Genomic DNA, 27,138 nt, shown 5'->3' with positions numbered 1-27,138 from the left:
TCAGAGACCCATGACAGCTGGGAAGGTCTCATTTCACCCTCCCCTCTTGCCCTGCACCTGTTGGAACAGCTTCCTGCTTTGGTCTTTAATATTTTCCTGGCTCCATCTCTGCCCTGCTACCAAAGCAAAAAACCTGGAATCTCCCAGGAGTGTATTTATAGAGCAGCACTGATGGATTGCCCAGACAGAAATGCAAACTTTTGCATTGTATATCTGGTTTCTTCAACCCCACCCCCCCCCCCCCCGCCATGAGAAGGGTGCTGTCTTCCTGATATGTTCTTATCTAGGACTAAGTGCCACTGAAGTCAAAAGTTACTTCCAAATCAACACAGAAAATTAAGCAACTTATATACTGTACCTGTACTGTACTTTTGGCAAAAGGCCTACTGGAAAGGTTTAGACCCAAGGGGTTTCACATTACAACTTTCAGCATGGAGATAATTTTTCTAAGCAAGGCCCATGATCCAGGAGGCTATTGTCCTCCAGGGGCCAGAATAATCAATAATTTTGCTGACAAACTACTCTAACCAACCTTTAAAAATAAGCATTAAGGACTCTTCTTGTGTGCATTCAGACGCACATTCCAAAGGAAACCACTCCAGATTATTCTGCCAGGGTGACATTTTTGTGTCTTCTCAGTGATGTAGTGGTAAATTATGTGGTGCAGGTATTCAAGACAGTCCTCATAGTGGAGCCACCAAGGAGTGTTCAAAAATTGCAGGCAGCTTCGTTGTTCCATTCAATGAATTCGAGACATTTTCATCTTCACAAGGAACAGATTTTTTTGTACAATTAATAGGTCTTACTTGCTCATTCCAGGCCAAGCCACTGCAAAATGCTTTCCATAAAGACCAACAGCTCTTCCTAAAGCAGAGATAATACTGTATATGATTGTTCAGAAGTCCCTGCTAGCTACTATGAGGACTGAAGCTAAGCTCAGAGGGAATAGGGAAGTGGCTGATAATGTTCTTGTCCCTCAGGATCAAAAACTAATGGTTTTACTACATTGAGACTCTTCCTTTGCTGCTCTAATGACACATGAATCTAGTTCAAAATTCAGTGCCAATTTCTGCCCCTGCCATATCCTTTGCATTGGCTGCTATCTCTTCTCCCTCAATCCTACTGAATGGCATGTTTATAAAGATGCAGTGTTGGCCACTCTAACCTGGACAACCATAAAAGGAACTTCATAGAGGATAAGACTATCAGTGCCTGTTAGTAATGATGGCTCCATATTGCTGTGTGACTTTGAGTGCGTCGCACACTCTCAACCCCAGAAAACCCCATGATAGATTCGCCTTAGTGTCACAAGTCAAAAATGACTTGAAGGCACACAACAAATCAGAACCATTATGCTTCTAAGCACCTTGGTACAAGGAGCTGAACCTTCCCCCCTCTAAATTAGGTTCAGCACTTTTGACAGTGCCTTTAAATTTCAGAATAAAGCCCAGGAAGGATTTACTGCCTCTTTGACATAGAAGCCACTGGGTGCTTGTAATCTTCTCACAAGCATTTGGAGAGGATAGGCCATTGAGCTGATCCCGCATGGCTGTAATGTTCTTAGCTGGTTTAATGTTTTGTTCCTTGGGGTTTTAAATTATTTGATGGCCAATTCACAGATGTATGAAAGCTTAGTGGGGAGAGGATGAACTGTAAAATCATTTGTGGCCATGTGCTCCAGCTGTAGGGAATAGCAGAGCAGTGTACACATACCCTTGGGGGAATAGCCTGAACATTCAACAGGTTCATGGACATCCTGCTTTTTGTTACACCAACTCACAATTAAGAATATAATACCAGTAAGACAGCAACATTTCAAATTCTAGGCCTCGTGTTGTGGTTTGAAGCTCTGGTCTAGGACTCTGGAGACCAGGGATTGATTTCTAGCTTGGCCATGAAACCCACTGAGTGACCTCAGGCAAGTCATACTTTCTTGCCTCAGAGGATGGCAATAGCAAATGCCCTGTGAAGAAAACTGCCAAGAAACCCCTCCTGATAGGGTTGCCTTAGAGTCGCCATATGTCAGAAACGACTTGAAGGCACACAACAACAACAACAACAACACAATACAGTCTGCCAGCACCATCCGTGGGCTTGCCATCTGTGGGCTTGAACTCATGCAGACAGCAAGCTCCGGTGGACAAAATGGTGTGGGTGCCACGTGGGCGCTGCCACGCACAGGAGCAAGCCACCATAGGAATCCATAGGATTTCAGCATAGGTAGTTTTTCCCATACGTGGGGGAGAGAGTCCAGAATGGATTCCCCATGTATAGGAAGGACCCATTGTACTCAAAATTACTAAAGATACACAAAGAAGAAGAAATAACCAACACCTGCAGCCTTTGAAAGCCTTTGTTATTGAGACTTTAAAACTGTATTTCAGTCAAGTTTACAGCAGGAAAGAAAATAAGTACTGTGCATTTTTTAAAAAGATGGACAGCATCATTTCCTCTTGATTAAGAGATGGGGAAACAAGATCTCACAGGTTGAAACTAGCCTCCGCCTCTCATCGGGTCCCCCCCCCCACCCACCCACCCCGGCTCATGGTGCTTCTGCCCAATAATAATCTAGGCAGAGTAAAATGTTTGCTCAAAGTTTTGCTCACAAAGCAAGAGAAGAAATGCATCCACATTGCAATAAACAAACAAATAAATAACTACTCTGCATTTTAAAACATGTTTTGCTAGGTTTTGTATGAACCACCTATGTGATAAGCAAATCAACAGTGCTAAGGCATGAGCATATATGCTCTGTAATTGTGAAACACTTAGAGTAGTACCCACTTCCAACCTTTAGATTACTATCTGGTAAACTATTCCCCTTCCCCTACCAAAAATAAGCACATATGCACTGTGTCATTTCCCAACTCATTCCTTTTTTCTTTTCTTTTTTTAAAGCAGGGGCCATGATTCCCCTTTCATTGTCAAAAGCTATCATTCCCCTTTAACTGCCATGGCTACATCCTATGGAATCCTGCGATTTGTAGCTTGATGAGTTCCTAGAGCTCTCTAGGTGAGAATTAAGTACCCTTCCCAAAACAGCCAATCCCCGCATTCCATAAGACAGAACCATAGCAGTCAAGGAATAATAGTGCTGTAACTGCGTAGTGTGAAAAGGCTACAAAGGTAATAAACGTGGAGCTTGAAAGTAATATATTTAAAATGAAATTCTTCATAAAATAACTATGTGTTGCCTTTTGTATGGACACAAGGAGAGGGCTTCATAGTGTTGGATGTCAGAATGTGCAACCATCACAACGTTTCACAAGTCTTGGCTTTTCCCAGGGGTCAATAACATACAGATCCGACTTGTATTTCAAATGGAATCATCAAGAAGTTCCATCAAATATTTGATAGTAGTTGGATGGACAGAAATGACCAGGAGGCTGAATACAACCACGGTACAGAGTGCTGCTCACCCATTCTATTCACTTGCCCATCTTTTACGCAACTTCTGTTATCTTTTTGCAGCCATCTCATTCTGTAGTGTCACCTAGCACAAACTAATGCTTCTACCCATCCTTTCCCTCCTCTTGATAACTGCTGGTCCCATTACTCTCAAAAGATCCTTTGATTCCTCCCCTTCCCTCCCATAGTAAGGTTTGTTTGCTGAAGGCTGACAAGGAGTTTCTAATCTTTGGGCTTTTCAGCTGTCCGTGTCCATTTCTTCTAACATAACCACATGACTACAGATTGATTCTCCCTTATCTGAAATACTTGGGACCAGAAGTATTTTGGATTTCAGGTTTGGTTTTTTTTTACTTTTTTGGATTTTGGAATACATCTGGCTCTCTCTATTCCACTGTCCACTGTGTGAAGATTCTTTTTTCTTTCTTTCGAAAAAGCAGACCCTGATTTTGCCACTTGATATAAGGGACACCATTTTATTGTGCTATGGCATATAATGGGACTTGAGCATCCATAGATTTTGGTATCCACAGGGAGTCCTGAAACCAAACCCCAGCGGATACCAAGGGTCCTGAAACTAAACCCCAGCGGAAACCAAAGGGTCCACTGCATTTGCATATACAAAAGGAGGCATCTTGGAGATGGGGCCCAAGTCTAAACATGAAATTCATTTATGTTTTATATATATATGTTCTACACATAGCCTGAAGTTAATTTTATATATAATATTTTAATAATTTTGCACATGAAACAAAGTTTGTGTATACTGAACTGTCAGAAAGCAAAGGTGTCACTATCTCAGCCACTCATGGTCAGTTTAGAATTTCTGATTATTTTGGAATTCTGGATAAGGGATATTCAACCTGCATGATAGCCTGCTTTAAAGCCCGTATGTAACTGCATCATAGCTTAATTGTACTCTGCTTAGGTTTCATGTATGGGGACAGGATTTGGGACATGATAAACCCTTGGCTTCATCTAGAAGGATGCTCTTTTCCGGTCAAAGGCCAGACAGTTACTTCTGCTTAAAACGCTGGGCAGGAAAAAGGCAAGAAAAGGCAAGATGCTGGGCAGGAAAAAGGCAACATAGGCCCCGTGAACTTGCAGACACAGGGGAGAATGCCAGCTGATGTGGCTGGAAGCTGCCATGCATCCTGAGAGGGACTATAAGCCCTCTGGCAGAGTCAAGTCTTCAAACATAAGGTACTGCTTCAGCAGTGGTGGAAGGTCAAAGTCCGTGATGGCTTGGAGCCTGCTGTGGCCCAGAGCAGTTCGGATAGACAGGCGGCTGAGGTGCTTGAGGGAACGTGGCTGCCGACGGCAAGCTTCCATCCAGGAGATCAGGGCTGGCTGGGAGACAAGACGCTTGGGAGGGACTCCGGTTCTCTGCAGCAGGAAGAAAGAACAGCATTTGTGTGGGATCGAGTGGATTCACTCTAGACCTGGGCCATCCAAACAGGACGTCCCTGCCTTCTGACATAGAAATTCTTTCCACTAAGGATAGGAAACTGCCAGTCCTTATGCCAGATTTGGGCCTCAATCAGGCTTGTTCACGGCCTGGAGAGCAACTTCCATAATCCACCGGCCACGTTGGCTCTGGGATTCTGGAAGCTGTAGTCCACAGGAGACCACAATATCTGGGCAAAAACTGCTCCCAGAGGCTACTCTGAAAGGAATCCCCAACTCCTCTGATCACTGATTAGAGAAAATGGGAATCTCTCTCCTGGCTCCCATATAGAGAATGGATCCCCTGCGAAAACGGAGGGCCAACTGTATATTTTATTTAAATATTTTCAAGCTGTGAATGGTTGAATCTCTCGACATGGAGAGCCAACTGTATATGAAATCCATACTTCTGCCACAACTGTCCCAGGGTGGAGAAGCACAACTCTTGCCTGGACAGTAGGCATTATACAGGAGGCCAGTTCACTAATGCAGAAGCAGCCGGACCTCCATTCATAACAGTGGCACCAGGCAGAGGGACCAGGCATTGTAGCTTAGGCCAGCCTTAACCAACCTGATATCTTCCAGTTGTGTTGTGAAAAACAATTTTCCCCATTCTCAGTCCACATTTGCAGTGGATGATGACAGCTGTAGTTCAACACCTCAGGAGATCATCCAGAAAAGGCTAGTCGGTGTGCAACACTGATTTCCAGCAAAAGCAACGGTGGGGAAAGTGAAACCCCATGGGCTGCAAGTGGCCCCAAAGCACACTTTTGTCATCTTGGAAGCCCCACTGCAACTTTATGGATCCTCCATTGATATGATTTTTAGGTGATTTTTGCAAAAGCGTGTGAAAACAACCTCCCATACTACTTCAGATCTTTCACCCTCTGAAATACCTCTTTCTATTTTGGCCAACTTTGGCTAAAATGGTGACAGGAAGTGATGTCACATCACTTCCCATTGCTATTTTTGTCAATATATGGCAGAAAAAGAGGCATTTTGGGGCAGTGACAGGCAGAAATAGGCCTTGGGTGATTGAAAAGGGAGACTGGATTTGGCCCCTAGCCCTCAATCACCCACCCTCAACAAAAGTCTACCTTGTTTCTGTAGGAGATGTAGGCACCGGCCTCTACCAGCAACTGGATACATTCTGTTTGTCCGCTGCATGCTGCCAGGTACATAGGGGTCACTCCCCAGTTGTCCTGCAGGTTCACATCCGCACCATGCTGAGGAGAAAAACAACTGATTTTAACCTTCAAATTACAGGTCTCAGGTATCTCACATCTGCCTGCCTGAAGCCAGACTGTCTAAGTAAGCCAAGTCCAAAGGTCAACACTGGAAGAGATCTGGTCCAGATGTGAGGGGCAACTGTTTCACTTCATCCAACCAGCATAGGGCAAGCAGCAGCTATGTCTATCTGAATAAATAATTTGCACTGGGAAAATGGCTTAGGGAATATGGCTTGTAGCAGAGAAATGTTAAAAAGCTGCAACCAACCCTTAAATGCTACAGCCCAAATAGAATTTGCCCTCTCCTCCTGCAACTGATAAAATAACTTTTAATTGTGTGTCTGCAGTCTCAGGAATACAGCAAAGGTATGCAAATCAGAAAGTAGATACCTAAAGCGTTGCAAAATGTGGACTATCACTCCCCAAATCCCCCAGCCACTGTGGAATTTGGGGAGTTGGAGTCCAAAGGGGAAAAAAGGAACTTTCCCAAGTTCTGGGTATCAGCTACTGGAGGATTTGGGAAGTTGTAGATCAAAAAAGAAGAACTTTCTCAGACTCTATGGATACTACTGTCAAAAGAATGAGGTGCCAGGTAGGTGAAGCACTCCTACCTGGATCAGCAGCAAGGTGCAGTCCGGGAAGAGCCCAACGGCTGCGTGAAGTGGGGTCCCTCCATGTTTACAGCATGTGTTGACATTTGCACCATGTTTCAGCAGCAGCTCCACTGTGTGCCTCTGCCCCTTGTAAGCAGCCCAATAGAGTGGGGTCTTGCCATAATAATCCTTCCTGTCTACCAGCTCCCTGTCTAGAAAACAAAGAGCAATGAGCACCTTGTTAGCATGGACACATATTCTTCACCTTAGATTTACTGAAAGCCTGAGGGTCTTTCTATACTGCAAGTTTCAGTGTGGGGTCTTGCTGTAATAATCCTTCCTGTCTACCAACTCCCTGTCTAAAAAACAGAAAAGCAATGAGTACCTTGAAACAGCGTGGAAACATATCATTCATCACAGGTTTATTGAATGCCTGAGGGTTCTTTCTATACTACAGGTTTTAAGTGATGTAACGGCTTTTGAACTGTGGCTCCGTCAGGCAAGCTCCCTTACATTAAGTCAGATGGTTGTGCCCATACACTCTGTGCATCATCTATTTTGATTAGTAGGCACATTCCCACCAGTTGCCACCTGGACAGAGAATAATACAATTACAGACTTGGAAGAGACTTCAAGGACTACCAAGTCAAACCCTGACATTTTAACTGGAGATGCTGGGGATGGCACCTGAGACCTTCTGTATGCAAAGTACATGCTCTCCATTGAGTTTCTATCCCTCTCTGTAGGTAAGGGATGTTTAGAAACTCCAAGAGAATCTTTGGTACCCCATCGCACTACAGGTTGAGTCTCCCTTCTTCAAAATGCTTGGAACCAGAAGTGTTTGGGAGTTCAGGGTTTTTAAGATTTTGGAATATTTGCATATACATAATGAGATATCTTGGAGATGGGACCCAAGTCTAAGCATGACATTCATTCATTTATATATATACCTCGTACACATAGCCTGAAGATAATTTTATGCATAACATTTTAAATAATTTTGTGTATGAAACAAAGTTTGTGTACACTGAACCATCATAAAGTAAAGGTGTCATTATCACAGCCGCCCAGGAAGACTATTTTGGATGTTGGAGTATTTCAGATTTTAGAATTCCGGAAAAGGTATATTCAACTTATACTATATCCTTAGGATTCTCAGGGGGCTCTGTAATGATGTAAAATTTCCAGAAATTTTGAAACCACGATGGGAGAAATGAATTCCTCCCTCCAGGCTTTTTGTTTTTTTGGAAAAACTGAAAAAAATAAATTATGAGCACCCTTGATATAATGAATGTAATTTTGTTACTTTAGGAACCTAAAATGCACTATGCACTGCACTATGTATGACCTGGCTTGGCATAAAATATCATATTATTAAAGGTATGAAATGCACAGGTTATTCAGAAAATAAGAACAAATTGAATTTTAAAAATATTATAATGGAGCTACAAGGCCCTGAACTCTAAGGAAACGTAAGGAAATACAGTATAACTTTTGCTGATTTAGGTAGAGCTGGCAAATAAATTAATTAATAAAAATTAAAAAAACGTAAAAAAAAAATAGAAGAAACCATCAGCATTACTAAAAGAAATAAAATTCTTTCCTTGTCTTCCATAGTGCCAAGCAGACTTAAAATATTCATTCCCATAAAAAGAACTGAGAAGAGGAAACCAAGACTAGGAATTACATTGGGCTGAGGTATTATACAGTCTTATGTTACTGCCTACTAGCTGTGTAGTGTTTAGAAATAATGTGAGGGGAGTACGTAAGTATATATAACTTGTCATAAATATTTTACTCACTACAGGTTGAGTCTCCCTTATTGGAAATCCTTGGGACCAGAAGCGTTTAATGAGGTATCTTGGAGATGGGACCCAAGTGTAAACATGAAATTCATTTAGGTTTTATATACACCTTATAACATAAGATTTTTAGTAATTTTGTGCATGAAACAAAGTTTGTGTACAGCGAACCATCAGAAAGTAGAGTTGTCACTATTTCAGCCACCCATGTGGATGACTTTGGATTTCCCAGTCATCTTTGCAACACACATATGCACACTCACCAGAGGTTATCAGGAGTTGCTTCAGTTTCTCCACGTTGCCACGGCTGGCCTCATAGTGCAGCTCCGTCCACCGGTAGTTGTAGCTGGGCGCTGCCTGGTACCGCTTGGCTGGATGGCGTGAGGCCTCAGGTGGGGCCCTGTTGCCATAGGGGGCTCTGGAGAGGGAACTGATGTAGAAGCCCATCTTGCCACTGGAACAGACACCCTCCGTCCACATGGATGGGCCTCCACAGAGGTACCGAGTGGGGTGTCATCAAACTCCAGTCTGTCCTTAGCTGATCAAGAAACAGGGATTAAGTGAACAGGTTAGCTACCTTAGCACGACTGAGCAGCACTACAGCACTTGTTTTGCACAGCTATCATGTTTAGCCATACATGCAGTCAGCTCTGGGTATCCATGGATTTTTTCATCCACAGATTCAAGCATCCAAAGTTTGAAAATACTGAAAAATACATTAATTCCAAAAAGCAAACCTTGATTTTGCCATTTTATATACAAGACACCATTTTACTACTCCACTGTATATAATGCAACTTGAGCATCCACGGATTTTCCGATCCTCAGGGAGAGACCGGGAACCAAGCCCCTGCAGATACTAAGAGCCCATTGTATCTGCAACAGGTATGCAGCCTGACTGTACATCTCCAGTGTAGAAATAATGCAGTTTGACACCACTTTAACTGCTACAGAATTCTGGGATTTCTCATTTTGTGAGGCACCAACACTCTTTGGCAGTCAAGGCTCACAACCACTTGTAAAACTACAAATCTCAGGATGCCATAGGATGGCACTACAGTGCTTAAAGTGGTGTCAAACTGCATTATTGCTAAAGTTTGGATGCCTAGACCATTTTGTTGCCTGAGGAAAAGGTCTCCCTCCATGTTATGTGCAGAAGCCAGTTGGGCTACCAGTGGAATCCCACTTGATCACTGCCAACAAGAGAGGATCTTTCTTCTGGCTGGCTGAGCAGCCAAAGGGAGGCCAAACCAAAGTTTGGGACCCACATCTGGCTCTTTCACATCTAATATGCGGCTCCTGGAAATATGTTGGCTGAGCTCCTTATTGTATTACGATTCATATAAAAAGTAAACAAAATTGTCAAGCTTCCTAATTATTTAGTGTGTATAAGCAGATGTGTACATCCACTCAGGGACCTTGGGCAAGTCACGCTCTCTCAGCCTCAGAGGGTGGCAATGGCAAACCTCCTTGGAAGAAGCTTGCCAAGAAAACCCCATGACAGGTTGGCCTAAGGGTTGCCATAAGTCGGAAGCAATCTGAAGGCATATAACAACAGCAGCAAATAATGTGAGAGTCCACTGGATTAAAATGTATTTTAATCACAATATTCCAGGTGGGGCCTGACCAGAGCAGAATAGAGTGGCACTATTACTTCCCTTGATCTAGACGCTATACTTTTATTGATGCAGCCTAGAATCGCATTGGCCTTTTTAGCTGCTGCATCGCACTGTTGGCTCATGTTAATCTTGTGTTCCACTTGGACTCCCAGATCCCTTTCCCATGGGGTCTCGTTTCACTGTTTGAAGTGGGGTTTTGTATGGCTTTCTTAAATGGCCCACACAGCTGCCCTGCATGTGCTCTACGCTCTTCCCCATCCCCTCCCGGGGCCTCCCTCCAGGCCCTTACCGCCTCCTGAGGCCTCTGCTGCTGGGCTGCAAGAAGCACCTCCACCTCCTCCTCAGCCTCCGCCGCTCCTGGCCCAGAGAGGAGGCCGCCATTTCCAAGCCGACGTCGCCAGGCTGGAGCTGGGAGAGCTGGGAGTTGTAGTCCCTCCCTCGGCCCGACGGGAAAGCGGCCTCACTGCCTCCTTCTCACTCACTCGCCCTTCAGCTCCCACAATCCCAGGCTATTGGCCAACATGGCTGAGGCTTCTGGGAGATGAAGTCCAAAATCTGTTATTAAACTGCACAGGGTTTGGGGACCACTGTTAACCTAGAATCCAAGTGGATACCACTTCAACTGCCTTGGTTAAATACTATGGAATCTTGGGATTTGTAGTCCTATGATAGCACCAGAGCTCTCCCTGACAGGGAAGGCTAAATGCCTCACAGAACGACAAAGCCCATGATTACATATTGTATGGAGCAGTTTGACTGCCTTGAATCTATTCTCAATGCTGGGGAATCCTGGGATCTGTAGTTCTGTGGTGGCACCATTGGTCTCTCTCTCTCTCTCTCTCTCTCTCTCTCTCTCTCTGACAGGGAAGGCTACATGTCTCGCAGAATGTCTCACAAAACTACAGTTCCTAGGATTCTATAGCGTTAAGCCATGGCCATTGAACCAGTGTCAACCTGGGTCCAAGACACACTGCACAAACAATCTAGTTTGAGATTGCTTTAGCTGCCCTGGCTCAGTGCTATGGAATCCTGGGAATTATAGTTTATTGTGGCACCAGTGCTCTCTGACATAGAAGGCTAAATGTCTTACAATTCCTAGAAGTCCATAGCATTGAGCCAAGGCAGTTAAAGAGGTCTCAAACTGGATTATTTCTGCAGTGTGTCTTGAACACAGGTTGACACTGGTTCAGTGGCCATAGTTCGACACTATGGAATCCTAGGAACTGTAGTTTTGTGAGACATTTCAACTTCCAAGACCTGTGGTGCCACAACAGAACTACAGATCCCAGGATTCCATAGCACTGATCCGGGGGAGTCAAAGTGCTCCATGCTATATGTAATCATGGGGTTTGTCATTCTGTGAGACGTTTAGCCTTCCCTGTCAGAGAGAGAGAGCTCTGGTGCCACCACAGAACTACAGATCCCAGGATTCCATAGTAGTGAGCCAGAGGAGTTAAAGATAATATGTAATCATAGGGTTTGTCATTCCATTCGACGCTATGGAATCCTAGGAACTGTAGTTTAACTGCTCTGCACTTTTACTGCTATGTCTGCCTTCTCTTGCATTCTGAGGTTTGTAGTTCATTGAGGCCTAAGAGCTCTCTGGCTGAATATTCTTAATGCCCCCTTTTAAACTGCAAACCCCAGAATGCAACAGCAGGCAGCCAGAGCAGTTAAAGTGGAATAGTAGCGCTTTAAGAGCGTAGTGAGATCATCTCTTTTGTCTCAAAGGTGCTACAAGATCCTTTTGCATAATGATTTTCCAGACTAGCCCTTTGGATTCTACCAGTGAAGAAAGCAGATAAAAAGAAACTCAGTTGAGATGTGGTGCTGGAGAAGAATGCTGAGGATACCATAAACAGCCAAAAAGACAAACAAATGAGTCCTAGATCTGATCAAGTTCTGTATGCTTTTAGTTGGAATCCCCAAACTGTGCTCTTTGAGAGATTTTGGACTTCAGCTCCCAGAAGCTTCAGCCACGTTGGCCAATAATCTGGGATTCTGGGAGTTGAAATCCAAAATCCCTTAAAGAGTACATTTTGGGGACCACTTTAAATTGTAAGCCGCTCTGAGCGCCAATTTTAGAAAACAAAGCGGGATATAATAATAATAAAAATCATGATCATCATGATCATCAAGCTTTAGCTCTCCCTAGAAGCCAGGATAACTGTTCCAAAATCATTCCAAATCTATTATACTGAAGTTGGCCACCTTTGCAGTAGCTACCCAAAACCTTGCAAATTTCTAAAACCTTCAGCAGTGGACCATAAAGGATACCAATTGTTGTAGCTTTATTGTTGCCCTGGTGTTTTCCCTAATTTTAATTGTTTTGATTCTTGTGTTTTTCTTGTATTGTGTCAGACACGTTTCTTGCTGGCAGCATGTTGTATTTTTACAATTTTTCGTGCAGTGCTTTTGTATGACGTGCTGTAAAAGACAATTGTAACTTTGGGAAGAGTGCATGTGTGTCTAATTTAATGCATAAAGTGCGCTATACACACACACACACACACACACACACACACACACACACAGATGGACTTAAATTGTGATTTCTGTTTGCAATATTCAATTATAGTTGGCCCCACAGAACCCAGAGGGAGTCAATGCACACATGTGTAAGTAAAAGGAGGGGAGAAAACAATAATCCTAAATAATAGCCATGTTGCATAAAAAGAGAAGCCCTTCCAGGTCAAAATATTATCTGGTGGTATTCCCAGAGTGTTGCCATCTTTTTATCTGGTTTTGTTCCAGACCATGGAATCTCATGCTTATGTTAGACAGGAGTTCAAAGATCAGCAATGACTAGCAATTAGAATCTAACCCAGCCCTTGCTTAATACAGCAAATCTACTACAGCATCCCTGTAACTGACAGAAGTTTCTAAGCAGAGGCTGGATGACCATTTGTGAAGGCCAGCCCATCTTCTCAGGCAGTCTATTCTGCAACTGAATAGCTACCATCGTCTTCTTTTAGGTGGCGACTCTAAATCTTTGTTTGTGTAATTTGAATCCAGTGGCTTCGATCCTGTCCACTGGAGAAACAGAAACATTTGCTCCGTTGTGATTCTGGGAACCATCCAAATATTTGTGGAGGTGTAGTATAGGCTGAGAACCTACAGGGTTGAGCATAGGCATGTGAAACTACACTATGGCCTGGTCACTAGTTCCAGGGCTCACCAAGTGCCCATTTGGTTGCTATTCTGTTGCTGGTGGAGATGCAGGGGATAGTGGTGGTTGGAGAAGTGTGTAGACATTTCCCCATAGCCAGATGCAGACCAAAGACATCTTCTGCCAAGATCCATTAGGATCCTCCAGAGAGCTCAGCAGAAGATGTCACTGGTCTGCTGGACACTTCTTCAATCTCCGCTGCTCTCCACCAGCAAGAAAATGACTGTTGGGAGAGTTCTCCTGCAGAACAATGAGTTGGGGAGGCTTTGCATGTTGCAAAGCGAAGAAGGGAATACCAAAACTTCTCCCACACCCTTAGTGTATCATCAAGGAAGCCAATGACATAAGAAACCCAGAGTCGGAGCCTTGCTCTGTGTTGTATATTAAAGTTTATTGAATTACTGTGTAAGAATTTTGCTCTGTAATAAAGTCATCTGGGATCTAAACTGATTATTTACAGACAAAACTTCTCATTTCATGATAAAATTCCTACTTTGCTCAGAACAGTATCTACAATAACATTATTATACTATAGAACAAAACAAAACAACAGGTTGGTTTTTCTGTCAAGCTTTCCAGATTAATAATAATTAATTCTGCAATCAGTTGAGAGAAAAAAACGTTTGAGGAACTGGAGCAGAATGTGCAGAGGGATCCTGACCTGGGATGGAAAAACAAATTAAAGGTGTACCAAATTCTCCCAAGTTCAGAGAAGGGCAACCATTTCCTAACTCCCACCATAAGGAGCTGCTTTGTACAGACCTTAATCCTCACTGATGAAGTTCCTGCAACCATTAATCATGTAGTGAAAGATATGTGAATATCACAACTGCCTGTTTGCCATCATTTTGAATATGATTATATAAATTTTAAAATCTGCAGGATGTTGAATTGGGAACCGCTGGATCTCCAAATATTTTGAATTACGGCTCTCGTAATCCCTTATCAATGGCTGGGGATTTTGATATTCCCCAAAGGTTCCCCAAGATGCAGAATTATGACTGATGCTCCCCTTGGAGGTAGGACTTAATTTAAACCAGACCATTTCACAATCTGTTTTCAGTTATTGGACCAGTTATGGACCAGGGAGAATACCTATAACAGCCCTGTTGAGCACGTACAAAGTGCCTTTTAAAAAACATAATGTAAAGCCAAGCCAGCTCTCAGCCACCTGCCACTGAGGAAGAACTCCCAGGTCAAAGGATATGGCATTTATGCTGGCTCAAGCTCTGTCACTATTTGAGGTGTTAAGAACTGGTCTGAGGTAAGAGGTGAGGTGGAGGGAAATAATCTATCAAGAGGAGCCTGAGAACTTTAAGGATAGCTGCAAAAAGTTGTGTTACCACACCACAAGAGGCACAAAATTGGTGACATTCTAATATTGCAGGTGTGACTGTTATTGTTATGTGCCTTCAAGTCATTTCCAATTTATGGCAACTCTAGGATGACCCTATCAAGGGGTTTTCTTGGCAAGATTTGTTCAGAGGAGGTTTGCCCAATGTCACTGACTGGGTTTTCATGGTCTAGCGAGGATTCAAACCCTGGTCTCCAGAGTCATAGTTCAGCATTCAAACCACCACGCTGGCTCTGTTAGGTGTGACTGTGCTAAGAGCTGTATGAGGCTTGTGGCCAGGCCTTTCTTAATATTTACATAGCCCTTCTTTCCCTAAGCACCTCAGGCGCATGGTCTTAGTAATCTTGACAGTTACTAGCTAAGGTAAGCCAGTGTTCTTATCAGCAATTCTCATAAGCACAAGGTTGAGGCTGAAAGATAAATTGCTGGCTTAAGGCACTAGGGCAGTGGTTCACAACCTGTGGTTGGGACCCCCCCCCCTTTGGGGGTTGAAAGGCCCTTTCACAGGGGTCACCTAAAACGTCAGAAAACACATATTTGTATGTAGCAATGAAAATAATTTTATGGTTAGGGGTCTCTACAACATGAGGAACTGTTGCGGCATTGGGAACATTGAGAACCACTGCACTAGGGAAAGATTATGGCTACGCTGAAATTGGGACCAGGAAAGCTAAAGTTAATGAAAATATGTTCCTCTTACCACTGTGCTATACCACTGCTCAACAGGCATCAGCTTTTGACTCTTAGGACAATCTCCTCCAACCAGGGCCATGCCAGATTTGTTGGACAACAACTTCCACTGCCAATGAACATGCTGGCTGAGGATAGTAGGATTTGTGGTGAAAAACATCCGGAGTTTACCGAAGGCAATGTGTGATTTAGGACCAAATTAGGCATGAGAGAAGAAATCTATCCCTGAATAGGATCATTTTTAAAAAAAAATTGTAATAATTTTTTGGAGTGGTAGTGTCTTTTGCCCCCACAACATTTACCAAATTTGAATCCTTGCCTTGAACCTGGCATTTGCCACATAGAAGAAAATATGCATGAATCTATATGGTAGCTGTATATTTTCCCCAACATAGCAAAAACGGCTACAGGAGGAACTGAAATGAGTGAAATGACAGAGAGGGAAAAGAATATGTATCTCCTACTCTAGCACCATAATCCAGGGTGACCAGACATCCTCCTTTCCCAGAACAGATCCTCCATTTCAACTTTCTGTCCAGAAGGAATTTCAAAATGTCCCCCTTTGGAGCATGGCTAAGAAGTATGAATTTATATTTACATAAGAGTATTTCAAGTTTAAAATTTGATCACGTCCTCCATTATTTCTTGAATATCCTACATTTTGTGATGCCTTGTTCTTCTTTGCAATTATAACATCTGGTCGCCCTGCCATAACTCCATGCCAAATAAAATGGCAGTAGCTTTTTTTGTTTGTTTTAATTTACAGATATCCTATTCATCAGTCATGTAGATTATGTGTAGTTCAACTCTTACCTTATCAATCTAATTTGGTTCAAAGATATGCAGACTTTTAAGTTACACAAAACTCTTAAGAAGAAAAAAATACTGTGGAGTTCTATGTCCCTCTAGCTTACATCTCCCTAATTCATCAGAGAGCAGTCCAATAAAAACTTTTCATCTATTTTGATGCCTGAGGATGCGGCAGAGAGAAAATCTGCACCTCTGGAGTGCTTGCTTGTTGTGCAGAGCCCTACTAGATGGTTTTCAAGGAAGGATGGGAGCCTGTAGTGTCACATAGCACAGCCAACCAATTCCCCACTCCTGGATCTGTGTATGATTGTGGCAACTGAGAAAGGAACTAGGGGTTGCTTTTTGTGGCTGTGAGCTGCAAACATACAAAAAGCAAGACCAACACCAACAGAGACAAGGAGGAAAGCAAGGAACTTAGGAGTGCTGATGTGGAGTCTTCTCATCTGGGTTTCTTCTGGCAGGAATCAATGCAGAAAAATTCAACAGTGCTTCTTCACCTGGAGCCTTTTCACACTATATGGTTTTATCACTGTGATTTCACCTTAACAGCCATGCCTGTATCCTTTGGAAACCTGGAATTTGCAGTTTAGGGAGGGCTATTGAGAATTCCCAGCCACAGAGCTCTTGGATCTCACCAAACCCAGGATTCTATAGGACAGAGCCATGGCGGCTAAATGGGATTCATAGCACTATGGTTGGGTAGTACAAAAGGGCCCCTAATGATCTGAATTTCATTTCAGCTGAGCAGTAATATTCAGCCTGTGCAGACAGGCCAAAATAAAGCTGCTTTGGGTCACTTTGGAGGTATGCTGTTTAAATGATGTATGCGTCCTAAGAGGCCAGAAGCCATGCCAAAGCCATGTTCCAGTGCTAAGGATTGGAGCACAGCTTTGGTGCAGCTTCTGGCCTCTTAAGATGTGTGTATCATTCAAACATCATACCTCCAAAGTGACCCAAAGCAGCTTTATTTTGGCCTGTCTGTATGGGCCCATTTTCAGCTTTAACTAAAAGAAACCCACCTGGCTTGCTCCTGTCAGTAGCAGATTGATGATCTACAGTAACCATCAGATTATATTTTTCATGGCATGGAGATTAACATTAAAAACAATCAATGCTCCCTGTAGGTCAAGCTTCTCTCAGTGGCAAAAGAGGCTGGAAAAAGGCTAGTAAAAAATTGACAACTTCAGCTACAGACATAGAAGTAGTAAAGGCTGCCATGGGAGAGAGGGATTTCACTCTCAGACTCCAAAAGTCAGGACTACAAACAACTGGTGTAAAAAATCTGAGTTACTTCTGGCAGAGTAAAGAAAGCCCCCATGGGGGACATGGGAAGAGCTTGAGGAAGCTACTGTTTGGATTACAACTCTCAGAATCCGCTACCACAATGGCTAGTGGGGGGAATTCTGGAAACTGTATTCCAGAAAAACTTTTTCAAGCTCTAGACTGTTCAAAGTGAGTGTGTGGGAGGAAGTAATTTCATGAAAGTGGGTTTTTGCTGGAGGAGAAGTGCTAACCCAAAAGGAGAGGGGGGGGGAGAGGATTAAAACTTGCACTTAAATACTCCTCCCTCCTGCCCCAAGTCTACAGTGCAATCTACAAAGCAGTAGAAAATGGAGAATGTGAGGCAGCCGGAGAGAAGCAGGGCTTCCTTTGTGCTTTCTGGGAACAGGACGGTGGGCAACGGCTCTGCCTGGAGAACCAGTTGCACATTCATGTGCTACATTGTTGGGGAGGGGAACCAAGCGCATGTACTGGAAGCGGGAAGGGGACTTCACAGACCACCTTGACGGGTTGATGAAAGCCCCAGGAAATTTTGAGTTGCAGGCCAGCTCTTCCTTTCACAGCCTGTTCCTTTGGGCTTGTCCTAGCCTTCTTTGAAGCAACGATGCTGGCAGAAGAAAGGAAGTGCCACTGGATGCCACAAGAGAGATTCTCCAAGGGCAGGGCAGACAGATGGGCATTCTTCTCTGCTACTTAGCCAGGAGAGGGGTATTTTCTCCCACAGGATCCCAGCTCAATACGTTCAGGTCCTTGCCTGCTGTGGGTTTCTCCGTGGCTTCAGGCTGTAGGGCAGGGTTGTGAAGATCCACCATCTCGCATGGCTAAAGCTGGTCTCATGGCCCATTCTCAAAATCTGGCCTCCTGGCTGCTTGGCTCGGCTCATCCAGAGGGAGCCCAGGTTCCATTTAGGGAAGCTTCCCCCCAAATAATGTTTGTTGTTATCACCATTACCTTTATTATTTTTAGAAAGTCTGTAAAAAAAGACAAAGAAAGAGAGTCCACTGGCACACTTGGCCCCTTGTGCTCAGCATTTCCTGGTCCACTGCTGCTTCCTCTTTCTGCCACAGTGTGGAGCGCCTGGTCCTGATTGCAGTAGGAGGCTGTCTGGCCCCCTCCACTTCAGCTGACTGTCCCTCCTGCCCTGTGCACATCACAAGTCAGTGACTTTGTTCTCCACTGCTGCGGCAATCTGCTGCAGGCGATACCCCAGCTGCATCTTCTGGGCCGTTGGATCCTCTTCCAATGCTGTAATGATCTAGGAGGAGATTCAGAGCTATTAGCCAGGAGGGATGAGCTATGGGGGAGAGGACAAAAAGCACTGCAACATCCCAATATATGAGAATTACTAGAATTCTAGACAGTGGAATTACCAGACAAGCCAAAGAATTCTCAAAGTTAATGGAGTTCTTTCTCAAATCTTTCCAAAGACAAACTTGAAGGGGAACACCCAATAACCACACTTACCTGGTCATAGTACTTGTTGATGTATTTGTAGAGTTCATGCAGAGCCACCAAGGAATTGAGTTCACCTGAGTAATTCTGCAAGCAGGAGATAACTGCTGTTAGTTACCCTGGAAGCCAAAGACCCATCCCTTAATCCCACAGCTGGGGATCAAGCTATAAATTGCGCAAACAATAGAGTAAAGGTGTCACAGGGTCTCCTCACGGTTCTGAGCTCTGCGTGGGGATCAGCCAATGAGCTTGGAAACTTTTTTGAAGTACAATTCCCAAAATCCTCCAACTTTGGCCATGTTGTTTTGTGCCTTCAAGTCATTTCTGACCCATGGTGATCTTTTTCTTGGCAAGATTTGTCCAGAGGCTGAGAACATGTGACTTGCCCAAGGCCATCCAGTGGGTTTCATGGCTGAGCAGGGAATCAAACCCTTGTCTCCAAAGTCTTAGGAGTTTATCACACTGAGAGGAATTTCTCTTAATTTTGAATGAAAAGAAAGTGGGGCCAGAATGCATTCATGTAAATTCACTAGTTCAGCGAATTTATGTGAATTTGAATTGTGTTCAGACTGACTTGCCATTGCCTGAAATTGTGTGTGGTAGTCTATCACACAATAACGTAAAACCCCATGATTGTGTTCGGACTGACTTCCCATTGCCCAAAATTGCATGTGGTAGTCTATCACACAATAACGTTAAACCCAATGATTGCGTTCGGATTGCCATTGGATTATGCTTCCAATTTCCCTTGTCTGATAAACTCCTTAGTTCAACTCTCAAACCACTACACCCCACTGGCTCTCACTTTGGCCATACCATCTGAGGATTCTGGGAGTTGTTGTTCAAAAAAGCAATATTTCCATGTTCTGAGCATACATGCATTGCAAACTGCTTTACTCCTGATCAGATGATTTGTTCATTAAACACAATGCCATCTGCTTCTAGCAGCAGCTCCTCAGTGACTCCTACAGAGTTTCACATGCCTGATCCTTTTAAATGGAGACGCAAGGAACTAAAGCTGGATTCTTCAGCATACAAGCCATATGTTCTTTGTGGTCCACATAGCTCAGTGTTAAATTGACCACATAATTAATACTTCCACATAACTCACAGTTCCTAGTTAGTTAGTTAGTTAGTGAGCTCCAGGCAGTGCACAGAGCTCTCCTCCTGACACTATCCTCACAACAACCCTGGGAGATAGGCCAGGCTGGGAAAGAGACTGACTGGCCCAAGTGAGTTTCAAGAATCAATGGGGACTTGCACCTGAATGTTCCAAGTTCCAACACCTGAATCATAATTTTCTTCTCAATACCTGAACAGGGTTGACACAGGGAAGCTGAAAGCCCCATATCCTGAGAGATGACAATCATAATCATGTGCTATGATATACCCCTACAATATAGATGATGACGGCAGGGGAGAACTGCTATTGCTTCTGGCATTTCTACAAGCACCATGTGCCAAGAGTGTTTGACATTACAGAATTACAGCTCTATGATTCCAGTTTGACTGCCATTGGTACATCCTGTGGCACCCTTGGATTGGTAGGTTAATGATGCACTAGAGCTCTCTGGTTTAGAATTCTAAATACCCCTATATTACAAATCACAGGATTCCTTAGGGTGAAACTATGGCAGTTCAAGTGGAATCATAGTACCATAACTCTGTAGCATGCAAAAGTCCCTGATCTAGCAACTCTATTGCTATCTTCAAAAGAAAGGAAAACTGTAAATCTCTTGACTCAGCTTCAAAGAAAAAAAAAGCCAGCAACTAGAAGGGTACTTACTCGTGACAGCTCAGCCAGGGCAGAATTCATCTCCTGGTCACTGGCAGAGATGGTTTGACGAATATCTGCATAGTACCTGCAGAATGGAAACGCTTATTTACATTCCTGCGGAACTTTCTGTCCTCCTCCCTCTCTCCACACATCTAGCTTACTATTTGATCTTACCGTTCTACCATCTGCTTATAGCGTGGAATGTCACGGGCATAGAGCAGCTTGTTAATTGGGGAATCCTGGAAGGGAAACAAAGGGGGCAAAATGTTACTGATTAGGCCCAGGAATATTACATAGCTGGAAGTGGGGTTGGGAGGACATAAAGGAGAGTAACTGTTGTAGAGATTTAAACAAGTCTCATCCCTTAAAACTGGGCAGACAAGATATTGTTGTTGTGTGCCTTCAAGTCATTTCCAACTTATGGTGACCCTAAGGCAAAACTATACAGCGTTTTCTGGGGCTGTGTGTGTGATTTGCCCAACGTCAACCAGTGGGTTTCCATGGCCAAGTGGGGAATTGAACCCTGGTCTCTGGAGTTGTAATCCAACACTCAAACTGCTTATACCATGCCAGTTGCAAGGAAATTTTTGCAAGTTCAATGGCATCCTAACCCCTGCTTACATTTTTTTGGCTCCAAAATGGTAAATTATACGCCCAAGAGAGGGAAAAAATTGACATACGCAACCATTCAGAAGCAAATGTTTTAAGATAGTGGGGGGCTTCTTTCAAAACCAAAGGGCCCCATCAGCCTAAAACAGGCCCAATGTAGGGGAAGGAGTTTTGAATGGGCAAATCCTTCACCCTGGAAGTTCTTGGGGACATGTATTGCCATTTTTGACCAATATTTGAAAATAATACCAGGAAATGTGTGATCCTGTGGGGTGGGGGTGGAAGCTTCCTGGCCCTTTGAATCACTTTGTTCTTGTTCTGTGCATTCAAGTAGATTCTGACCCATGGTGATCCTACGGTGAACCTATCAGGGGGTTTTCTTAGCAAGATTTGTTCAGAGGGAGTTTTCCTTTGCCTTTCCATGAGGCTCAAATAGTGTGATTTGCCCAAGGTCACCCAATGGGTTGCCATGGCTGCCCAGGGATTTGAACCCTGGTCTCCAGAGTTGTACTCCAGGGCTCAGCTATTGCACCACACTGGCTCTCTATGAAGCCACTCATATCTTCTTAATACAAGGAATTTATTCCCAGCCCTCTAAACTCAAAGGAACTGTCCAGGAACTGACTGTGGATTGCAGAGATAATGCAATAGAGAATTATTCAAACAGCCATATTAATCCATTTTAGCATAAAAAGACACCAAATATTCCAGTAGCACCTCTGAGACTAAATTGGAAAAAGAAATGTCTAAGCCTATGATGAAGAGAAGTCCACAAAGTTTGATAGAAATGTATTTTTCCCAGTTAGTCTCAAAGGTGCTACTAGATTCTTTTACACCTTTACATGACATTTCCTAGCACCAATGGTCTCTGGTCAGTTTTGAAATACCTGTAGATACCTAATGTGATCACCCTGTTTAAATATTTGAAGGAATGTCATGCTGAGGATGGAGTAAGATTGTTTTCTGCTGCTCCAGAGGATTAGGACAAAGAACAATGGATACAAGCTAGAAGAAAAGAGATTCCACCTAAACATTAGGAGGAACTTCTTGATAGTAAGAGTTGTTCGACAGTGGAACACACTCCCTCAGAGTGGAGTCTACTTCTTTGGAGGTCTTCAGACAGAGGCTGGATGGCCATCTGTTGGAGATGGTTTCATTGTGAGTTCCTACATGGCAGGGAATTGGACTGGATGGTCCTTGTCGTCTAACTAAACTAAAGATAACCCTAGGGCAAACCTATTATGGGAGTTTCTTGGCAAGATTTGTTCAGAGGGGGGTGCACTGCAACAGTCTGAGCCTAAGAGTGTGACTTGCCCAAGGCTTACCCGGCCCAGTTTGTGATCAGCAAGGGTGCAGGAGTCCATGAAAGTTTGAGCAATGACCAGCAGCACAGCATCCACATTATCTGACGTCTGCACATCAAATACAAACTGGGGGTTCTTGATTATGTTGATCCAGAACCTCAAGGGTAGGCTGTAGAGAGAAGAACAGCTCAACAAAACATCTTTTGAGGCATATTAGCACAGTAGAAGGTTTGACTAGAAAGTCCTTGTGATCTCTATGATTCAGGGATTTAACATCATCTGCTGAGGAGTGAAATGCTTTGGTAGCAGGAGCTAAATTAGGGAATTTCAGTGCATGAAAGCAAAGGAGATGTAACACTAAATGTGTAATTGAAGGCAAGGTGTGTGGGAGAGGGGGATTTTTATTCTCAGTCAATGCATGAGGAAAGGGGTTCTAATCCATTATGCTCCAATTGTAATCCCATGGAAAGTTCTTCTCTCTACCAACTTTCCTAGTAAAATACCAACAGCACTCTGTTTAATGTCACACATCTTGTTTGGCTCTTAAAATTGTTTCATTTGAATCTGCAAACTCTGTGCCACCGCCAACATGTTAAATATACATTGGGCAGGTGACATTCTCTGAGACTCAGTTCACTTAGTTGGAAAATGGGTATAACAACAGCCTGGCCCATAACACTAGTGTGAGGATGTAGGTTAAATGGGCACAGGGAAGGGTGCTGCTGAAATTGAACCTGAGTATTTTATTTCACTGGGCAATAGAGAACATGACAGTAAATAATGTTACTGGGATACTTTGCTTTTGGAAAACACGAGGGCAGAAGCTTTGCTTACATACCTATTTGTCTTCCAAATATGGATGGTCTCTGTGTCTGTGATTCCATGATTCAATGCCTGTTCATCCAGCAGGTCAAAGAAATACTTCACAGCAAGTGGCACAGGACGGCTGGTACTGAGGATCACTTGGAACAAGTCATCCACAAATTTTTGCAGTGTTCCCTGTAGGCAGAAATCAGAGCAGGGATTTCACGCCAGAAAACTCAATTTTACAAACAAGTACAGGGTGACTCTCCCTTATTTAGAATTCTGAAATCCAAAATATTCTGAAAACCAACACCTTTTTCATGGGTGGCTCAGATAGGGGCACCTGTGCTTTTAGATGGTTCGGTGTACACAAACTTTGTTTCATGCATAACATTATTAAAAATAATGTATGGAATTACCTTCAGGCTATGTGTGTACCGTATATATGAAACATAAATGAATACTGTGTTTAGACTTGAGTCCCATCTCCAACATATCTACTTGTTGTTGTTGTTGTTGTGTGCCCTCACGTTGTTTCTGACCTATGGTGTCCCTAAAGCAAACCTATCATGGAGTTTTCTTAGCAAGATTTGTTCAGAGGTGGTTTGCCATTGCCATCTCCTAAGGCTGAGAGCATGTGACTTGCCCAAAATTACTCAGTGGATTTCATGGCCAAGCTGGCAATTGAACCCTGGTCCCCAGAGTTATAGTCCAACACTCAAACCACTCTTCTATGGTGGATCCAGAAGATATCTATGTATGTGCAAATATTTCAAAATCGGGGGGAATACCCTACTTCTGGTCTCAAGCATTTCAGATATGGGAGACTCCATCTGTAGTGGTCTTAGAGGGATATGTGTGGCCCTTGGGCTGCACCTTACCGTCTCCTGTTACAAAAGCCTTCTAATGTTGCCCTTTTAATTTTTAGTTCCTATGATGAAACCCTTTTGGATCATATCAGTTTGTCAAATCTAGGCTAACAGAGCAATTGTATACATTTTTACTGAACGCTACACCTCACTGTTTACCTATGGGCTTCTTCCCAGCACAGTGTGCACAATGTTGAAACCTGAAGGGATAGGTGCAAAGAAATGAAGAAGACAGAAAAGACCAGAGCTTGAGGAGTTCCCCTTTACCTTCATGGAAAGGAGGCGGGTTAGATAGATTTCTGGGATGGCCTTGGCTCTCTCTCGCTCCCGCAGGCTCCCTCGCCGATGTTTTGGCAGCTCAGGCTCCTCAGTGGGCTTCACAAGATGCCAAAGCTTCATCCCACCTTCATCAGCATCTTCCAGCATTGGAGTCTCTACAGTATGGAAAGCAATGTGTAAGTTTGGGAACCGGTGTTGGAGAGAGTATTCTCTTTCTTTATTCCAGTTAGGTCCCACCCCTTCTCCAAAGAGTTTTGTATGGTATAGATGGTTATTCTACCTGCATCTCTTGATTTCTTTAAAGATAGACAGGGAAACAACTGGTGGTTCCAAACCTCGCAGGGCACCTAACATGTATAAGTCAACTAATTTTGTAAAAAAAAATTGACTCAAAAGGCTTAGGTTGACTTATAAAATGGTAACAGGTCAATATGGTAACTTCCTCAGCCTGGCTGGCTCCTGAAGGGACAGTAGGGCTAGGGAGGAAAGAGAAAGGCAAGCGCTTGCCCTGCAAACCTCCCCCTGACCATGGCTGCCCTTTGGAGGACAGCTGTGGAGGAAAGCAAGCGCTTGTCCTCCAAGTGTCCTCCCCACCATGGCTGCCCTTTGCAGAACAACCGTTATTGGGAGAAAGGCAAGTGCCTGTCCTCCACACCATGGCTACCCTTCAGAGGATAGCAGTGATTGGGAGGAGGGAGAAAGGCAAGCACTTTCCCTCCAAACCCACCATGGCTACCCTTCGGAGGATGATTATGATCGGGGGAAGGCAAGTGCTTGTCCTCAAAGCATCCTCCCCAAAATGGCTGACCCTGGGAGAACAGCCATGGTTGGGAAGAGGGAGGAAGGCAGGTGTTGGCTTCCCAAGTCACGTCCCCAACATGGTTACCTTAGGAGACAGTCAGGGTTGGAATAAGGAGGCAGGGCAAGCACTCTTCCCCCAAGTCTTTCCCCATCCTGGCTGTCACCCAAGGGAACAACTGGGCAGCGGAGGGGGAGGAAGGATGAGAGTTTTTCGCTCAACATATCCATGGGTCAACTTATAGTTGAGTATATACAGTAAGACCAGTCATGAACTACAGCAAAAATCCCTAAGCAGCAGGAATGTAATAAAACAGGCAGACACAGCAGATGAATAATTTAAAAAATGACTTCTTAAATGAGGAGGTCTTCACCCTGCAATAGAATGCTATGAAAGAGGATGTCTACCTGGATTTCCAGAGCAAAGAATCCCACTTTTATGTACAATAATTCTGTGAGATGGAGGGGTGGAAGGACTGAGGGTGTAGCCACGCTGTAGAATTAAAGGAGTTTGACAATACTTTAATTTCTTTTACTGAGTTTTGTAGTTTGCTGAGGCACCAACGCTCTCTGATACATCAGGCCAAATGCTTCACCAAACTACAAATCCCAGGATTCTGGGTGCATCTACACTGTAGAAATAGTGCAGTTTGATAACACTTTAAGTGCTGTAGTTCCATCCTGTGGAATCCTAGAGTTTGTAGTTTTACAAGGTCTTTAGCCTTCTCTACCAAAGAGTGCTGGTGCCTCACAAAACTACAAATCCCAAGATTCTGTAGGATGGAACCATCTCAGTTAAAGTGGTGTCGAATTGCATTATTTCTAATGTAGATGCACCCATAGTCTCCTTTTAAAATCTATTATAAAACCAAGAAATTTTGTATGGAAACATGCACAGGATTTTTTCCCTCCATCAGCCAGTTCAATCTCAATATTATTTAATTATTGACTTAATTATTTAAGGGCATTTTTCTGCTGGTTTTCCATTCTTGAAGCAGTTTGTAATATAAACAACTGCAATTATAAATGAACAAAAATAAAACAGAAAAAAAACCCCCAACAACAACAATGCCCATTAAAAACTGGTGATATTACCAAAAAGAATTGGGAATATTTAGTTTATTTCAATGATTACTGGGAGTGACTCACTCTCTCCAGGGATGTAATCGTGATTCTCCCTGGGAAGGTGCTTGGTCATACGAGGAACAAGGGCAACAGTGGCTCCATCAGGCACCTGAGAAAGAAAATGCACTCCATTATTTTCTAGAGTGTTATTTGAAAAACAAGAGTATACTCTGAACCAAATCACAGTATGCTCCACCTGTATAGTAGAAACACCAATGGGCTGTGGACATAGTAGGAGTCAGCCAGAGGCTGGGATAGCTCAGCTGCATATATATCTTTGAAAATGCTCAGGGATGTGTCAATGTAAGGATAGTGCACAGAGTCAAAGCTGAACTTGAACATATATCTGCATTTCCTTAGCTTGTGTATTGCTTCCTCAATATACTTGTGGGTTTATTTTCTATAAAAATTGTTGGGCATGTCTATACTGTAAAAATAATGCAGCTTGACAAAACTTTAAGTGCTGTAGTTCTATCCCATAGAATCCTGGAATTTATAATTTTTACGAAGTTTTAAGCATTCTCTGCCAAAGAGCGTTGTTGCCTATACAAATCCCAGGATTCTATAGGATGGAGCCATGACAAAGTGGTGTCAAATTGCATTATTTCTACAGTGCATATGTAGCCTAGAATTGTTTTTTGTTTTATTTTAAACGGAAGGCTTCAGTTGCTTCCAGGCAGAGTATTCCTTTTGTTGCCAATCAAAAGGCACTGCAGAAGT

General features: G+C 43.4%; 2 protein-coding genes across 2 annotated transcripts in view; both read right to left on the bottom strand.

Annotated features, from left to right (window-relative positions):
• Nucleotides 1-4,118: 4,118 nt before the first annotated feature.
• On the bottom strand, nt 4,119-10,574 carry LOC121922572 (ankyrin repeat, PH and SEC7 domain containing protein secG-like). The gene is made up of 5 exons (XM_042452177.1): nt 10,387-10,574; nt 8,742-9,016; nt 6,695-6,888; nt 5,952-6,080; nt 4,119-4,794 (listed from the first exon to the last, which is right to left on the bottom strand). The coding sequence occupies exons 2-5, from the start codon at nt 8,956-8,958 to the stop codon at nt 4,573-4,575; spliced, it is 762 nt and encodes a 253-aa protein (XP_042308111.1). The 5' UTR covers nt 8,959-9,016; nt 10,387-10,574; the 3' UTR covers nt 4,119-4,572.
• A 6,458-nt stretch (nt 10,575-17,032) lies between these two features.
• The window catches only part of PLXNB1 (plexin B1), a 125,775-nt gene continuing 115,669 nt past the window's right edge, over nt 17,033-27,138 (bottom strand). The window contains 8 exon segments of the mRNA XM_042451880.1: nt 17,033-18,656; nt 18,866-18,940; nt 20,640-20,715; nt 20,805-20,869; nt 22,565-22,712; nt 23,382-23,542; nt 24,484-24,650; nt 26,443-26,527. Of these exon segments, the coding sequence (XP_042307814.1) occupies nt 18,552-18,656; nt 18,866-18,940; nt 20,640-20,715; nt 20,805-20,869; nt 22,565-22,712; nt 23,382-23,542; nt 24,484-24,650; nt 26,443-26,527 (882 nt within the window). The 3' untranslated portion in view covers nt 17,033-18,551.

Source organism: Sceloporus undulatus, chromosome 2 (assembly GCF_019175285.1).
Source record: "Sceloporus undulatus isolate JIND9_A2432 ecotype Alabama chromosome 2, SceUnd_v1.1, whole genome shotgun sequence".
Lineage (NCBI taxonomy): Eukaryota > Metazoa > Chordata > Lepidosauria > Squamata > Phrynosomatidae > Sceloporus > Sceloporus undulatus.
Note: the sequence above shows the minus strand (reverse complement) of the source record. Positions and strands in the feature narration are given on the sequence as shown.

Coding starts and splice junctions, on each gene's coding strand:
- LOC121922572 (XM_042452177.1), bottom strand. CDS start 8,958: ATGTGGACGGAGGGTGTCTGTTCCAGTGGCAAGATGGGCTTCTACATC. Junction 6,889..8,741: donor GCAACTCCTGATAACCTCTG/GTGAGTGTGCAT, acceptor TTTGTTTTCTAG/ACAGGGAGCTGGTAGACAGG. Junction 6,081..6,694: donor GCACCTTGCTGCTGATCCAG/GTAGGAGTGCTT, acceptor TTTTCTCCTCAG/CATGGTGCGGATGTGAACCT.